Here is a 16,910-nt window from a genome sequence, read left to right on the forward strand (position 1 = left end):
TTTTCGCATATTTGAAGATTGCTCGTTATTTTCCGTTTGAAAGCTCAATGTAACCAACATTATTCGATGCGCCCTCATTGACTCTTTATAAATGCAATAGGATATAAAGTATAATAACGAAAACTTTCATAGTCAAATTTAACAAAAAGATTTAAAGAATGCGAGATCAAGTCAGATTTGAACACGAAAATACCCACTGCAAAATTTCAAATTTGAGTGCCGCAGCGACAGCTGCTGTGGCAGAAGGCTGTGGCCAAGACCACTGGCCGTGACGTCGGATAAGGCGCTCTCTCATTTTTCATATCCCCGTTTTTTTTTCTTTTTGCAAAACGCGTTTAGTATCAGACCATGTTGGTTTGGAAACCGTTCGAATGATAATAACACTCCAGCTCCCGATCTCACTGCCTTGTATTGCTAAAAGAACTTGATACTGCTTCTTTGAAGTGGGATATGGTAGGTGTCATTCGATAAACGAGCACTGGAAGACGTGGAATCAGTACTAATTGAATTTGTTTATTAGGTTTTGATAATTTTTTTCCCTGTTTGACATGGGCGCTGCTACCATTCCTTTTCTGCTGTCTCTGCTGTCTGCTTCTTGGTCCTTGTCTGGTCACTGTTGTTGTTGTTGCTTGTTGTTTGGTCTTTGATCTTTCTCTGGTCTTTGTCTGGTCTTTGTTTGGTCTTTGTTTGGTCTTTGTCTGATCTTTGTCTGGTCTTTGTCTGATCTTTGTCTGGTCTTTGTCTGGTCTTTGTCTGATCTTTGTCTGAACTTTGTCTGGTCTTTGTCTGATCTTTGTCTGATCTTTGTTTGGTCTTTGTCTGATCTTTGTTTGGTCTTTGTTTGGTCTTTGTCTGATCTTTCTCTGGTCTTTCTCTGGTCTTTGTTTGGTCTTTGTTTGGTCTTTGTCTGGTCTTTGTCTGGTCTTTGTTTGGTCTTTGTCTGATCTTTGTCTGAACTTTGTTTGGTCTTTGTTTGGTCTTTGTCTGATCTTTGTTTGGTCTTTGTCTGGTCTTTGTTTGATCTTTGTCTGGTCTTTGTCTGATCTTTTTTTGGTCTTTGTCTGATCTTTGTTTGGTCTTTGTTTGGTCTTTGTCTGAGCTTCGTCTGATCTTTGTCTGGTCTTTGTCTGATCTTTGTTTGGTCTTTGTCTGGTCTTTGTCTGGTCTTTGTCTGGTCTTTGTCTGGTCTTTGTCTGGTCTTTGTCTGGTCTTTGTCTGGTCTTTGTCTGGTCTTTGTCTGGTCTTTGTCTGGTCTTTGTCTGATCTTTCTTCGGTCTTTCTCTGGTCTTTTTTTGGTCTTTGTCTGATCTTTCTCTGGTCTTTGTCTGATCTTTCTCCGGTCTTTGTTTGGTCTTTGTCTGGTCTTTGTTTGGTCTTTGTCTGGTCTTTGTCTGGTCTTTGTCTGATCTTTGTCTGAACTTTGTCTGGTCTTTGTCTGGTCTTTGTCTGGTCTTTGTCTGGTCTTTGTCTGGTCTTTCTCTGGTCTTTGTCTGATCTTTGTTTGGTCTTTGTTTGGTCTTTGTTTGGTCTTTGTTTGGTCTTTGTCTGATCTTTCTCTGGTCTTTCTCTGGTCTTTGTTTGGTCTTTGTCTGGTCTTTGTCTGGTCTTTGTCTGGTCTTTGTTTGGTCTTTGTCTGATCTTTGTTTGGTCTTTGTCTGGTCTTTGTTTGATCTTTGTCTGGTCTTTGTCTGATCTTTTTTTGGTCTTTGTCTGATCTTTGTTTGGTCTTTGTTTGGTCTTTGTCTGAGCTTCGTCTGATCTTTGTCTGGTCTTTGTCTGGTCTTTGTCTGGTCTTTGTCTGGTCTTTGTCTGGTCTTTCTCTGGTCTTTGTCTGATCTTTGTTTGGTCTTTGTTTGGTCTTTGTTTGGTCTTTGTTTGGTCTTTGTCTGATCTTTCTCTGGTCTTTCTCTGGTCTTTGTTTGGTCTTTGTCTGGTCTTTGTCTGGTCTTTGTCTGGTCTTTGTTTGGTCTTTGTTTGGTCTTTGTTTGGTCTTTGTCTGGTCTTTGTCTGATCTTTGTCTGGTCTTTGTCTGGTCTTTGTCTGATCTTTGTCTGATCTTTGTCTGATCTTTGTCTGATGTTTCTCTGGTCTTTGTCTGGTCTTTGTCTGGTCTTTGTTTGGTCTTTGTCTGATCTTTCTCCGGTCTTTCTCTGGTCTTTTTTTGGTCTTTGTCTGATCTTTCTCTGGTCTTTGTCTGATCTTTCTCCGGTCTTTGTTTGGTCTTTGTCTGGTCTTTGTTTGGTCTTTGTCTGGTCTTTGTCTGGTCTTTGTCTGATGTTTCTCTGGTCTTTGTCTGGTCTTTGTCTGGTCTTTGTCTGATCTTTGTCTGGTCTTTGTCTGGTCTTTGTCTGGTCTTTGTCTGATCTTTGTCTGATCTTTGTCTGATCTTTGTCTGGTCTTTGTCTGGTCTTTGTCTGGTCTTTGTCTGGTCTTTGTCTGGTCTTTGTCTGGTCTTTGTCTGGTCTTTGTCTGGTCTTTGTCTGGTCTTTGTCTGATCTTTCTCCGGTCTTTCTTTGGTCTTTTTTTGGTCTTTGTCTGATCTTTCTCTGGTCTTTGTCTGATCTTTCTCCGGTCTTTCTCTGGTCTTTTTTTGGTCTTTGTCTGATCTTTCTCTGGTCTTTGTCTGATGTTTCTCCGGTCTTTGTTTGGTCTTTGTCTGGTCTTTGTTTGGTCTTTGTCTGATCTTTGTCTGATCTTTGTTTGGTCTTTGTCTGGTCTTTGTCTGGTCTTTGTCTGGTCTTTGTCTGGTCTTTGTCTGGTCTTTGTCTGGTCTTTGTCTGGTCTTTGTCTGATCTTTGTCTGGTCTTTGTCTGGTCTTTGTCTGATCTTTGTCTGATCTTTGTCTGATCTTTGTCTGATCTTTGTCTGGTCTTTGTCTGGTCTTTGTCTGGTCTTTGTCTGGTCTTTGTCTGATCTTTCTCCGGTCTTTCTTTGGTCTTTTTTTGGTCTTTGTCTGATCTTTCTCTGGTCTTTGTCTGATCTTTCTCCGGTCTTTCTCTGGTCTTTTTTTGGTCTTTGTCTGATCTTTCTCTGGTCTTTGTCTGATGTTTCTCCGGTCTTTGTTTGGTCTTTGTCTGGTCTTTGTTTGGTCTTTGTTTGGTCTTTGTTTGGTCTTTGTCTGGTCTTTGTCTGATCTTTGTCTGGTCTTTGTCTGGTCTTTGTCTGATCTTTGTCTGATCTTTGTCTGATCTTTGTCTGATGTTTCTCTGGTCTTTGTCTGGTCTTTGTCTGGTCTTTGTTTGGTCTTTGTCTGATCTTTCTCCGGTCTTTCTCTGGTCTTTTTTTGGTCTTTGTCTGATCTTTCTCTGGTCTTTGTCTGATCTTTCTCCGGTCTTTGTTTGGTCTTTGTCTGGTCTTTGTTTGGTCTTTGTCTGGTCTTTGTCTGGTCTTTGTCTGATCTTTGTCTGGTCTTTGTCTGGTCTTTGTCTGATCTTTGTCTGAACTTTGTTTGGTCTTTGTCTGAGCTTCGTCTGATCTTTGTCTGGTCTTTGCCTGATCTTTGTCTGATCTTTGTTTGGTCTTTGTCTGGTCTTTGTCTGGTCTTTGTTTGGTCTTTGTCTGGTCTTTGTCTGATCTTTCTCTGGTCTTTTTTTGGTCTTTGTCTGATCTTTGTCTGGTCTTTGTCTGATCTTTCTCTGGTCTTTGTCTGATCTTTCTCTGGTCTTTGTCTAATCTTTCTCTGGTCTTTTTTTGGTCTTTGTCTGATCTTTGTCTGGTCTTTGTCTGATCTTTCTCTGGTCTTTGTCTGATCTTTCTCTGGTCTTTGTCTAATCTTTCTCTGGTCTTTGTCTGATCTTTCTCTGGTCTTTGTCTGATCTTTGTCTGGTCTTTGTCTGATCTTTCCCTGGTCTTTGTCTGATCTTTGTCTGATCTTTCTCTGGTCTTTGTCTGGTCTTTGTCTGATCTTTCTCTGGTTTTTGTCTGGTCTTTGTCTGATCTTTCTCTGGTCTTTGTCTGGTCTTTGTCTGGTCTTTGTCTGATCTTTCTCTGGTCTCTGATGTCGTTTGTTCTCTGGTTTTTCGATGGTGCTGGTATTGCTGCTGCTGTTGCGAATCTGGTCTTTCCTGGTTTACTGTCTTTGGTGCATGCTTGTTCTCTGGTCTATTTGTGTTTGTGGTAAGTGGTAAGTATCTTCTTTCTTCTGGTCGGAATGATATAAAACTTCTTTGAACGTTTGTATTATTGCTTCCTTTCTCGTAATAATGCATTTTATCATGATGTTTACTTTGTTGCGCTTTCTTCTTCTTTTGCTGGTTGTGTTGCCTCTGTGGCTTGACATGAGACAACATTAGTCATTATGTTGTAGTGCAAATTTATACCACCATTGCTTTTGCAGTTGAGCGTATTTGTGTTACTCTACATTCGACTATTTACCATGCACTTTGCTCATGTATGCAATTCTGTTGCAACAACAACGAGCTCTTTTGAACATCTATGATGTTGTATTTGTGATATGCTTTTCTTTGACTCGCTTTGTGTGAGTGTCCATTTTTTGCCTACATATTACTATACTCCTATAGTAATATGTTCTTTTCTTCTTGTGGAATACATCCACTATGATCTGCATTCCGACAGTTCATCCAGTTACCAGATTTAGATATAAACTGTATGTACACTGGATTAGATGTACGATATCGATTTATACTATAAGAAGATATGGACTTCAGATACGCTAGTGCTATAAGATTCATACTATATAAGATATAGGCTATAGATGGCACCACGGACATGGATGGCACTATAGACTTATACTTGTATTCCGACATTGACTACGGATGTTTACCATATCTGGATAGACATCAAGATTAATGCAATATGAGCTTGTTGCTTCAGATGTGCACTTTATGATCCACGCTACAAGACACATGCTTATATCCGTGATACTAGCTACAGATACTTTATGTACTACAGACTTGTACTATATATATGAGACATGCTATAGACATGCATACGATATGCTATAGACATGCATACGATATGCTATAGACATGCCATATATCCAGATACATGCTAAAGATGTATGCTTAGCGATATACACTCAGATATGTACTATTAATATAGACTAAGAAGACTGTACCTAGTCGGATACATGCTACTAGATCGATATTAATTATCCTTATAGAAAGGATAGATCAGGGTACTTCGGATGAGAGTCTAATTATTCATCCAGACAGAGCTAAATCATGATTAGCTTGCTGGAGTTGTCTTTTAGCATGATTAGACATTAGTTGATCTGAGTTGACTTATTTGTTAATCTAATTAATAGAACTTTTATCCATTGTTATAGTATATAAGAAGGATCATCTACCTGGCCAGTAGAGAGACTTCAGTTTACTTTACACCTGTCAGTTTGATAATAAAACATACCTTTATCAAGTTGACATTACTGTTTTTTTATTCTTTTTTTTCCGTGAATTTTAGTCTATCAAGCCTCAAATTCCACAGTTATAACTAGTTGATCTTCAGTTGATATCCCATTGATCTGTCATTTATCATAATTATTTTTTTTATAATAAAAAGGCACCGAAACAGATGCAATTCAATCCAATCTTCATTCAAAAGTGTAAGACAAGGTTTACTTGTCTGATTTAGCACTAATTAAACAGTTCCTGTGAAGGAAGTCTCCTTTTCAATTTATTATATGAGGAAAATTATATAATAGGTACAGCAGTACATTAGATGCCAAGTCGTCCCTGTACCAAATGCCCTGGCAAACATGCGTCGTTGTTTGTCATTCATTTCCAGTTTGATTCAATATCATGGGTTGCTATCTTTAATTCTTTTACTTATTGGCGTGAGATGTTAAACATTATCATACTTGGGTTTTTACCGGAACAAGGTTGGAGATGGCAAACACAACGAGTTGAAAGGGTATACAAGTTATTATTTATATGAATAACTCTCATGTCATTCGAACGGCTCGTTACGAGCAAGAATACTTCAATAAGCTTTATCAGGTATGTCGCAATTTACTATAGTCTCCAAAACATCTGCAGGCGAGTTTTCATCCCACTCATTTTGCATCTTTCAACACATGATGATAATGGAGAAATGTCTATTTTATTCAAAAGCATCCGTAACAATCAGACAGTCTAACGATATCTAAATCATGCGTTGACGACCTTGCTCATGAACGATTCTCAAGATACTCGACATGATGTCTCTATCGCCCATGCCATTTCGTTGATCTAACCAGAATCGATGTTGATTGATCTTTGGTTTGACTCCCTTGGTTTGTTCCAATGCATATTGCTTTTCCAACACTCGCTTATTAACCGTCCATGTCATAAACGATGAGCTTGCGACAGGCTTCAAGTCTTTTAGTTGTAGCGTTGTTGTACGACGACGAGCAAAGAGGTCCAGTGTCTCGATAGAAATGGTGGAATTGGGTGAAATAGCAGGTAGTTTCTTGCTGCTTTCATTTTGCTGCTTGAGCACATGCAAGTAGATTGAATTGACGTAGGGAGATAACAGAAAGGACAATGCGCCTGTAGAACATGCACTTGCCATGACAGCTGAAAGTAGCATTTGAGTAAATACATAGTGGGTTAGTGTTTCTTACAATTGGGATCATGGTTATTCATTGTTTGCTATCCAGCCATGTGCAATGTTTTGAAACTTACCACCGATAAACATGGAGCTATTCATGTCTGCAGCTTGCACTATTCAGCCATTAGTGATTGTGTCTCTTCAGGCATAATTTAAGCGTCTACCTGCTGGTGATTGCCAGAAATACATGACAGTAGGAGTAGCTACAGCTGAAATCTATAGATAATTAGGATTGTTCAGTGCGCTACACCATGACTTGCTGCTCGACTTACACCCAGGGTCGATAATGAAAACTTCTTGACAAGCTTCACCAAGCCGACATTGGGAGATGTGTAGATCAGCTTCTTTTCAATGTGGTTGGATACATGTGTAGAATATGGCCTAATACAGTGAACTGCCCGTGCAACTTGCTTTATATCAAGGATTCTAAGTGACATTTCAAATACAAAAGAGCGAGAAGATGGAATCAACCTCACTTGGAATAGGTCATTTTTAGAGTCACTTAATTTGAGTCGCACAGTGTGTGTGTTCAGGGCCAACATGTCTAGAATAAAGCCCGCAATTACAAGTGTTAATTGCTTGCCGAGAGAGCTCTCTTTTCCAACAATAAACCACTGCACGCCATGAGCTCCATATCCACAGAACTCTTCTTTAATGAAGCCGAATTTCGTATCATCATTCCAAATCAGCCAAAAGAAGAGAACGAAAAAGAGGATCCTATAGCCATCTTGGAAGCTCATCCGCGTGAATTTGCATTTTATGGTTTGTCGTCGAAATGGAGCACATAGACAACAACTAACAGACATGTTGGCACACTAGATGAGCATTTGCAAGTGTATCTACTAGCCCGCGTATCTCAACAGATTGCAGGTGCCGGCGAAGAAGTCAAAGAAGCCATCCACTCTTTCTATAATCAACTGGAAGTTACAGTCGACGCCACGTTTCTCGATTCCGTCATGCCCAGCAACACACCTGTAATGAACAGATCCTCGTCTGCCACAACGCAATCATCGTTGATAGGCCCAACCTCACCAAAGATTGGGAACTTGAGCCACCAACGAAGAACCATCAACGAAGTAGCAACACCCTTCTTTACGCAAGCATACAACCGAAACAATAAAAACGCAGAGTTTATCATTTTCGAGCATGAGAATAGCTTCTGCTGTCTGTATCCTATGGTTATCCCTATTGTGTACGCTAAAACTAAATCATCCAGCCCAGTTTTATCCATCAATTCCAATGTGCAGTACAGACCATTACCTATCAAGCGAGCCAGTGCACAACAACTCGACCAGAACAACACGGATGATTCAGAATATGACACCGAGCTGTTTGAAACGATCAACTTGTTGAGTGGATTAGCAGATGGTAAATCATCACCGTACTTGTGTTGTCTCATAGGACTAACCACGCTTTCTCTCATATAAAAAAGACCCCGTATTTTCTTCTTCTTCAAGTCAGGACCGACCTCTTCAAAGATTCATCATGGAAAGCCATACAAGACAACCCACAGGATCCACATCTTCATTGACGAGCAGCGGCGGTAGCAACCTGAATACAGCGTCATCTCAGTTATCCATGAAGCGAAGTGTGCGTGAAAATCTGGCCATTCGATCTGGATTAGTGGTAAAAATGCGTACCACCAATGCTTCAGTAGCCGAGAAGATGGTGATGATGTCTGTGGAATTAGAGAATCCAGCTGAAGTAGGGTGCGAGTTTCTTGTAGACCGAGTCGAAGTACAAGTCTCCAATGCAGTAGTTTCGGCAGCATTTAATCAAAACAACCAAATCCAGTTCCCTATTGCTCTGAATAAGAGTGATTTGGTCGTCTTTGTATACGATGTGACCTTGCTGGATGATGGGTCCGTCAAGCCACCTACGCAACCACAGCGCATGTTTCCATTGAGACGACCCTTGCCTCAGCAACAAGCGCCTACCTACAACAACAACGACGACAAGATACAACCTCAGCGTGTGTCTATTCAAATCGTAGGATCTCCCATCATCAACGGCAAAAAGGCACTGCCTATGCGATCCAAGTGGAACACCATGTTGGATGTATCAGGCATGCGACAACAAAAGCGAGAAGAGATTCCTGCACCCTTTGCCGCAGAAAAGTTTGCTTCTCCTTCCCCCATGTCGCCGTCCATGGCACGTTCTCAGTCTGTGCAGAGCAGCATCTACTCGCCTGGAGCTCGATCTGTGGTAGGCAGTCCTGGAGGACCTGGACATCAAATGAGCCCCTCTTTGGAGGGCGTATTTGGCATGAAGAAGCAGATGAGTGTTGGAAGCACGCCTTCGACACCTTCACATCTCAGAGAATTTGGCGGAAGGCGTGCGCCTGAACGAGAAATTGCAGATGGTATTGTTGTTTCGTTTACTGTGCCTGACGCTATTCAAGTTGGAAAGACGTTCCCTCTTCACATCTTCATTGTCAACCGATCAAAGCATACAAGACGATTCCAAGTGATGATACCCAACCGAAAGAGACACCCTAGCGAAGTGTATGGCCATACTATGAAGACGACGTTGCCGCCTTTACCGGTAGAACAACTGCCCATTGATCCCTACATGGATGAAGCAGGTACAGCGGTGTTTCGAGTGCAATGACAGGTCAGATTGACTTATTGATTTAATGCAGAATTCCTAAAGCAATACTTTGAAAACGAAACACATGAAGCCGACATCATCTGTCTGGAGAATAACGTTCGATTAAGGTAATATTCAGTGCTGGTGTGATTCGTTTACAACTGATCCACGACTTTTACTAGTCCTCTTGGTCCTTCCACATCACAGAGCGTCGATATCCAGTTTATTGCAGTGAAGGAGAAATTGCATACAATTGATCTGGTTCAACTTGTAGATCAAGACACAGGTTTTGTTACCAACTTGCGTCATGTGCTCGAAGTGTATGTTGAGCAGCAGCAGAATCAGCAGCAATAAAAAAGAAACATTTTCCCCCACTTTTAAGGGAGGCTCATCTTTATGCACTGTTCAATTTCATTGTCTTGATCGCATATAATGAATAGATCAAGCATTAACTTTTTGCATTAGACGATATATACCCCCCCCCTTTTTTTATGGCTGGAATACTTGTTTAAATAGACAGCATTGGCAACACATGTTCTTAGCATCCTTCTCTTTCTACTTGTTATCATCATGTACTATCCAGAGTGGAGCCTACTCAACTTGTCAATCGTCTTTGTGGCCATTGCTGGCAGTGTGGTCCTGATTGCTAGAGAGTTTTCTCCGTCTACGAGATTAAATTACTCCAAATTTAATACTACATCGTCAAAGGAATCAAGCGAGATGTCTGTGAGTGATGTAACACTTTGAATGTTGCGATACAGAGCTAACTAGTGTGTGACAGATATCTTCATACCATGGCATGCTTCTCATTTATTCGCCATCTTTAATTGCATCTTCTCTGTTTCTTGGCTGGTCAATCAACGACTGTCGCATGCTAATAATTTCAGGAACTGTCTTTGTGCATTACTTAAAGCGAGTGCTGGTAAGAGCCATCATGTCCAAATTTCATCAAGAATTCGAACCAATTCTCGACTTAGGAAGTCTTGTTCCTTCATCGCTATTCTGGACAATCCAAATTGAAGGATAGCGTTCTTATTTCGATATCTTACTTTTCTTTTACCTCGTTCATCTACAAAATGTCACTCAATGTACCCGAAAGCAATTCAAAGCTAGCCTTGCTGGGTGTGGTCATGTTTACTGTTGGAGAATATACCAATTTCTATCACCATCTCCTGTTGCGAAATCTTCGCAAAAACGAATCAAAAGAGTACAAGGTGTGTCTGGGATTAGAGACATAATGAGAGGTTGCCTAATTGTGTAGTAGATACCATCAGGAGGGCTCTTTGAATACGTCTGGTGCCCTCACTATGTAAGTAATTAGTACTGCACTCGTGCATTGACAGTATCTCATTAATCAATCCTGTAGTTGAGCGAAATCATTTCGTTTGTTGCCATGGTACTTGTAACACAGCATATCTTGATCTTGATCCTGCAATTAGGATCGGCTGGTTACCTAGCAACCAGAGCTTACAATACCAAAAAGTGGTATAGCGATAAATTTGATGTGATCCCATCTCGTGCATGTTTGATTCCATACATTTTTTAATAAACTCAACGGGGCTTGCTAAAATGGGCTATTTAAAAATGACTATAATCGGCTCGAGTGATACAAACTACACGAAAAATAGAAAAAAACTAGCCCCAATAACCCATAGACTGATAATACATATTGAATGAGCTTATGCTCTACGACCTTTTAATTTGACCAAAAATGGGGAATTAAATGTCTGTGTTTAAGCATGTGAGGCAATTTTGCGGTTGCTCGATCATCTTTGGATCTTGAAGCTCCATCTCAACAAGAGCTTTGATATATTCATGGCGAGATGTGCCGAATCCATTGATTCAGCACAAGTTCCATTTTTCTCGAGCGAAACAGAACAATCAGAAGAAGATTGATGTCATTTTACCAATAGCAGATAATGTATCATGAGATGCAAGTAGTATGATCATAGTTTGTGATTGTCGTGCTGATGATGGCTCACTGAATTGATCTGAGATGTTGATGTGCACTACCATATATACATGGTATACATGAAACAACAGTTTGTAAAGCATTTTAAAGAGGCAAATGGGGTTTGAAAAAAAGACTCTATTATACAGTGATTTTTCTCGAAGCTCTCCCATTTCTCCCCACTGCAAATGTCAAAAAGGCATTATGTTCATGAAATTTACTTGAAATGAAATGATTCGCTGGTCCGAAATACGAATATTCTTGTCATACCCAACAACATGTTGTCTAGAAAGATATTCAAATGGATTCTTTGGCCTACACACCTCCATAGCCAAGATTATGCCATTTCAATGCTGAATCAGACATGTCAATTGAAACCCCCTTTCATGGATCATGATACGCCACCAAATGCGATATACCATTTTGGCCAAAAAGCAAGAGTAACAAGCATTTGATAACTCAGTGGATACTCATTTTACAATACAATTTATACAATCACATTTCCATCAAAAAAATTTGGTGTGTAGTATTATTTTTGCTCCATTTCTTTCTTCCCTCTTTCTTTTTCTTTAATCTGAACTGATATAATCAATGGTTATACCTGAACACCCTCTGCAAGATACCAAGCAAAAGAAGAAAGAACAGCAACAAGTTTCCGCAACAGCATGTTCGAATTGTGGCACTACCACTACGCCTCTATGGAGAAGAGCACCTAATGGAGACACTATTTGCAATGCCTGTGGTCTCTATCTCAAAGCGAGAAACACACTGCGCCCGCCTTCCATGAAACGCAACTTTAAGAGCAAACAGGACCAGTTACAGGAACAAATGACACATAATACAATCAATGCAGCAGAGGCCTTGGCGGGTACATGCCCAGGCGGTGGCCAATGTAATGGCACGGGTGGCTCTCCCTCTTGCGAGGGCTGCCCTGCTTTTAATCAGCATCAAGTGAATCGACATGCTTTGATCTGTGCTAATTGCCGCACCACAACAACACCCTTATGGAGACGAGATGAAGAAGGCAATACGATTTGCAATGCTTGTGGTTTATATTACAAATTACACAATGTGCATCGACCTGTCAGTATGAAACGTAGTGTGATTAAGCGCCGCAAGAGAATCATTGTCAACGAGCATGGAGAGGGCGAGGAAGAAGAGGATGAGCTAGAGTCTTCATCAGAGGGGGACCCTGTGGATAGTGACGATGAGGAGAAGGTCAAACAAGCAGCGGAGAAAAAGGAAAAGAAGAAGAGAAGAGTCGTCAATACTACCGTAACAAACATTCGACGTGGATCAAATAGCAATGCTGCTGTACCTCCCATTGAAGACTATATTGAGCCAAAAAGAGCATCCTATCAAGCGCCTTTTCATTATGCAACACCTCCTCAGGCGCCTCCATCACAACCAAGATTACCTCCACCACCCAGAACGCCACCCACTGCATTTCATCAGCCAGCAGTAGCAGCAACCACATCAGCTACAGCTAGAAATCTACCCTTGATTCATGATATCAATCGCTCGTTACCTCCACCTGCTGCTGCGAGTCGGTTTGATCCCTTGTCTGATTATAGATCTACTTCATCGCCACAGCCATTATTGTCGCATTCATCGCCTACATCGCAGCCGATGCATCAGAAAATTGTAAATCTACCGCCCATTGCAGCTATTGGGCCCACCGCTGCTGCTGCTGCTGCTGCTGCTGCAGGGCCACCATCCGCGCAACCACCACCATCAAACAATCCCTATGCTGATCTGACTGAATTCGACCATGCCATGACCCGATTAGAAAGATTAAGACGTAGAGTGCCACCCGAGCAATGTCAGGTCCTGTCACGATTGACCAACTCTTTAGAAGACATTGTTGCTCAAGCCGAAAATATACTACAGTCAACTCATGCTACTATGAATACTCTACAACGACAACAACAACAGCAACATTACCAACATCACCTACAGACAACCCAGCAATAATACAACAACATGGTCATCATGGTAGTCTTCATCACCGATAAAATTAAAATTGTAAAATATTAAACATTAGGCATTTATTATTGTGTATAATAGCTATTGCCCTCTTCTAATTGAAAAGGATTTTGATTTAGTACTGTTGAGAGATGTAGGTCTTGATTGTTGTATCAGATGAATAGATGGCACATTAGATGATTTAGTTGAGCATGTAGTTGTTGATAGTGTAGGAATAGACGATTGGGAATGATGTCTAAATTTTTTATTACTGTTCATCATCATCATGGTATCCCAATTGGAGGCGGATGAAGTTCTTTTACTAGCTAATTCTTCTTGTTCCTGTTGTGTGGTGAAGTAGTCGTCCTTGTGCCAACCGCTCACAAGTCCAGTGCGTACAGTGACACTGGCAATGATATCGTGTGTGGTGTCGTTGCTTACCACAGGGCACACCTTGTCTGACATGCCTCTGCCGTCAAACGCAATGCCCTTCAGTGGTACTTTGACTTGACCCACTGTCTCTTTGGTGAATTTATCCATCCACATGTAATCTAGGCAAATGGCGCCATGTCCATCTAGCCAATGCTGGATATCGACTAAATGGCCTCTCAATTGATAGGCGGATTTCGTTGTGTAATAGTTGGACTTGGAGGATGAGAATGAGGCAGCAGGTAGTAATGTGTAGTTTGTCAGAAATGTATAGGCAATGAATGGCTTTTTGTATTGTTTTTTGGTTTGTTGTTGTTGCAACTGGATATGATCTACATACATAACTTTGAAATAAAACGTGTATTGCGATGATCCTTGACCAATTTGATGGTAGGACGCATGCTCTGGTGGTAGTGGCGGTGTGGGTGGTGTTGAGAATATGCTCATTTTTTGTAGTACGTTGGAGAGTTCTTCAATGTTCAAGTCGACAAGGGACGACTTGGCTCTTCGTAAAGGTGGTTTTTCTGGTAAGGGCGGTACTGGTGGTGGTGATGATGGTGGTGGTGCTGCTGCTGCTGCTGCTGCTGCTGCTGCTGCTGCAGTGGATGTCGATTTCTTTTCTGTCGTTGATTTTTTGTCTGGTAATTTTGCGCTATGACTCGACGATCCCAGTATCGACAATACTTTCTTTCTTCTGTTGCTCGTCATGGTACTCACTCTTTTTGGTATGCTAGGAGTAGGAGGTGGAGATCTTAATTGTATGGACGGCGTGGTTACTGAAACTGCATTATTGTTATCGGGCATTTGTACGTAAAATAAGCCAGCCTTTAATTGCTGGTTTTCTGTTGCATTTTGTATAGAGCACCACGCGCCTTTATCTGATACAAATTTGTAAATCTGATCCAGTTTGTGTCCTGCCTGGTGCACTACTTCTTTGGCCTCTGATATCGAGAATGTGAGGTTGAATCGCTGCTTATTTTCGTGCACATGCAAGGTAGTGGTTGCATCTAGTTTTCGCAATCGCTGTAATTGCTTCCATGAAACGTAATAAACCAGTGATTGATTGAATGTGCAGTTGCCGGATGCATCAGATTTCGTTGCAGGTGTTGATATGATGGTGTTCTGTGGTATGAGGTCGTTGATGGAAGGTGGTAGTTTAAGGTCTAATTCAGTTTCGACTTTGACTGTTGCATTTTTCGCAAAGGATCTTCCTACAAAAAAAGAGATAAAGACAATAGGATTAATCAATAAGGTAAAGCCTTTGCATGTCAAGTAAAAAAAAAAAAAAAACCTTGCTGTATGGTTACAAGTATCGCATATTCACATGTCTTTGTGAGCAGCAAAGACATTGTTTGGAGAGATATATAGAAAGAAGGGGTAAAACAGAAAGAGAAAGAGAGAGAGAAAGAGAAAAAGAGAAAAAATTTATTTTATTGTTGCAAACTTAAAAATTAAAACCACCTTGAGGAACAACATCTTGGTGAAACGTAAATTGGCCATTTTCAGTATCAGGTGCCATTTCAGTGTCTTGCTCATCATCCGCCTCGCTAAAGTATTTGTCAATCAGCTGATAGGCCTTCTTGTAGATATCGTTATTGTCGTGATGTTGCAAAGCATGAATGTACTCGACACCACCGCATTCTTCAATCATCAAGGAGTAAGGGTTCAAGCCATCCATCGTGTTCAGCTTTTCCATGTCTCCCACTTTGAGGATGTTGTCTAGTCCGTCTAATGCAACCAGGATGATCTTGTTGTCCATGGATGCTAAGATATCGCACAATGGTTTGATGCATCCTTGGCCAACCAAGAACTTGATTTGATCGGGCTTGTTCAATCCACCTGATGTTGCATTGCAAATAGCCCAGCATGCTTCCTTTCTGGATTTGATGTCGCCGTGAACGAGCACTGAAATCAAGGGTGCAACTAATCCATGATCAATGATGGCTTGGATCTGATTTGTATTACCGGCTGTGATGTTTGATAATGTCCAACATGTCTCCTTACGGATCGTTTCCTTGGGACTACTCAACAGGTGTAATAATGCATCGAGTGCTCCACAGTTGATCACCATTTGCGTTTGCGCATCATCTCCTGTCACAATGTTACCAACAGATCGAAGTGCGGGTGTTTGTACTGTGGTGGCTGGATGTCCCAACAGCTCCACAAGACGGCTGCACAGTCCAGATTCAATCACTGCTTGAATGCGATCATTGGGTCCATCAGATAAATAAGAGATAGCCCAGCAGGTATCAATAAGCACTTCTTCGTCAGTCGAGTTGATCAACTTGGCCAGCACGTTCAATGCAGGTGCAATCAATCGCCAACTGGGCTGAGGGTTCTTGCCTCTACAAAAGTTGGATAAGGTCCAAGTGGCGTTGCGGATCATGGATAGTTTGGAGTTGTCTTCAAAGATGGCTAATAAAGGAGGAAGGGCACCAGTCTCCAAGACATAATCACGACACTTGGGACTATCACCTGCAATGTTACCAAGAGCCCACACAGCCTAGCATAGTATGAGTATATCCACCCTGTATCTCCTTGCATTCTCTCTCTTTTTCTTACCTGTTCCTTGACATCCACTACTGGACTACTCAATAATTCAATAAAGTAAGGTACGGCTCCTGCGTTAATGACAACCTCAGTTTGATCAGCTGAACCAGATGCAATATTGGTCAAGGCCCAAGCAGCTTCAAACTATTTTTTTTTTATATATATATTATTATTATTTGCTCTTGACCTTTTCCACATTACCCATCATCACACACACACACACACATAAAACTTACTTGAACTTGGCTATCTGGAGATTGCAAAAACTCTACAAAGCGAGGCACGACACCACATTGAATGACTTCTCTGATGGGAGGGTTCTTTTCCTTTGATAAAAGCTTTCTGAATTGAGATGTTGCTTGCAATTGAATAGCTGGATCATTGGTATACAAATTTTGGACCATCAAGGGTAAATCAGACATGAGCTACGGAACACGGCATGAGCTTTCTCTCTCTCTCTCTCTCTCTCTCTCGTTTTGATGACTGCTGTGCAGCAGCTTACCTGAGCATCTTGATTGGCACTATCAAGATCATCATCAGAGTCCTCTGCTAATGCTTGCGCGTTGAAATTTCTTCTCTTGGCCAAATTCTCTTCTTTTTTTTGCTTTCTAATCTCTACTTGAGCATTCTCACGTCTACGTCTCACTTCTTCGGGCTTGAAGCGACTACGTTCCTTGTAAGCGCTACGACGAATATCACTGTGTTGGTCCATTCTTGTAAAAAAAAAAAAAAAAAAAAAAAGAAAAAATTAAAGAGAAAGAGAAAACAAGAACCCGTTTTTCGTTCTCTATTTTGTGTGGTAAAGGTGGTCAGTTGAATATCCGACATTTGAATGTTGAGGCTCATTGTACTGTGTAGTGTGCTCTTGCATCGCATC

At 41.1% G+C, this 16,910-nt stretch overlaps 7 protein-coding genes across 7 annotated transcripts; 3 read left to right on the forward strand and 4 right to left on the reverse strand.

Annotated features, from left to right (window-relative positions):
- Window positions 1-558: 558 nt before the first annotated feature.
- On the reverse strand, window positions 559-4,296 carry ATC70_012840 (uncharacterized protein; the record flags this gene model as incomplete). Its single annotated transcript, XM_064832010.1, has 2 exons — window positions 559-4,096; window positions 4,226-4,296. The coding sequence occupies 2 exons, from the start codon at window positions 4,294-4,296 to the stop codon at window positions 559-561; spliced, it is 3,609 nt and encodes a 1,202-aa protein (XP_064678290.1).
- Window positions 4,297-6,102: 1,806 nt separating this feature from the next.
- ATC70_012841 (uncharacterized protein) lies at window positions 6,103-6,986 on the reverse strand (the record flags this gene model as incomplete). Its single annotated transcript, XM_064832011.1, has 4 exons — window positions 6,103-6,515; window positions 6,624-6,662; window positions 6,714-6,765; window positions 6,822-6,986. 4 exons carry the CDS (start codon window positions 6,984-6,986, stop codon window positions 6,103-6,105), a joined length of 669 nt encoding a protein of 222 aa, XP_064678291.1.
- Window positions 6,987-7,172: 186 nt separating this feature from the next.
- NOP15 (nucleolar protein) lies at window positions 7,173-9,492 on the forward strand (the record flags this gene model as incomplete). The annotated part of the gene is made up of 5 exons (XM_064832012.1): window positions 7,173-7,311; window positions 7,369-7,917; window positions 7,982-9,133; window positions 9,191-9,266; window positions 9,321-9,492. The coding sequence occupies 5 exons, from the start codon at window positions 7,173-7,175 to the stop codon at window positions 9,490-9,492; spliced, it is 2,088 nt and encodes a 695-aa protein (XP_064678292.1).
- Window positions 9,493-10,214: 722 nt separating this feature from the next.
- CHS1_3 (Chitin synthase, class 1) lies at window positions 10,215-10,684 on the forward strand (the record flags this gene model as incomplete). The annotated part of the gene is made up of 3 exons (XM_064832013.1): window positions 10,215-10,352; window positions 10,403-10,447; window positions 10,505-10,684. 3 exons carry the CDS (start codon window positions 10,215-10,217, stop codon window positions 10,682-10,684), a joined length of 363 nt encoding a protein of 120 aa, XP_064678293.1.
- Window positions 10,685-11,680: 996 nt separating this feature from the next.
- On the forward strand, window positions 11,681-13,063 carry ATC70_012844 (uncharacterized protein; the record flags this gene model as incomplete). The annotated part of the gene is made up of 1 exon (XM_064832014.1): window positions 11,681-13,063. The coding sequence occupies one exon, from the start codon at window positions 11,681-11,683 to the stop codon at window positions 13,061-13,063; it is 1,383 nt and encodes a 460-aa protein (XP_064678294.1).
- Window positions 13,064-13,156: 93 nt separating this feature from the next.
- Window positions 13,157-14,832, reverse strand: SCT1_5 (Glycerol-3-phosphate/dihydroxyacetone phosphate acyltransferase; the record flags this gene model as incomplete). Its single annotated transcript, XM_064832015.1, has 2 exons — window positions 13,157-14,694; window positions 14,775-14,832. The coding sequence occupies 2 exons, from the start codon at window positions 14,830-14,832 to the stop codon at window positions 13,157-13,159; spliced, it is 1,596 nt and encodes a 531-aa protein (XP_064678295.1).
- Window positions 14,833-14,927: 95 nt separating this feature from the next.
- ATC70_012846 (uncharacterized protein) lies at window positions 14,928-16,745 on the reverse strand (the record flags this gene model as incomplete). The annotated part of the gene is made up of 4 exons (XM_064832016.1): window positions 14,928-15,986; window positions 16,046-16,177; window positions 16,270-16,458; window positions 16,536-16,745. The coding sequence occupies 4 exons, from the start codon at window positions 16,743-16,745 to the stop codon at window positions 14,928-14,930; spliced, it is 1,590 nt and encodes a 529-aa protein (XP_064678296.1).
- Between the last annotated feature and the right edge of the window lie 165 nt (window positions 16,746-16,910).

The sequence above is a fragment of the Mucor velutinosus genome, assembly GCF_035048745.1.
Source record: "Mucor velutinosus strain NIH1002 chromosome Unknown tig00001569, whole genome shotgun sequence".
Classification (NCBI taxonomy): Eukaryota; Fungi; Mucoromycota; class Mucoromycetes; order Mucorales; family Mucoraceae; genus Mucor; species Mucor velutinosus.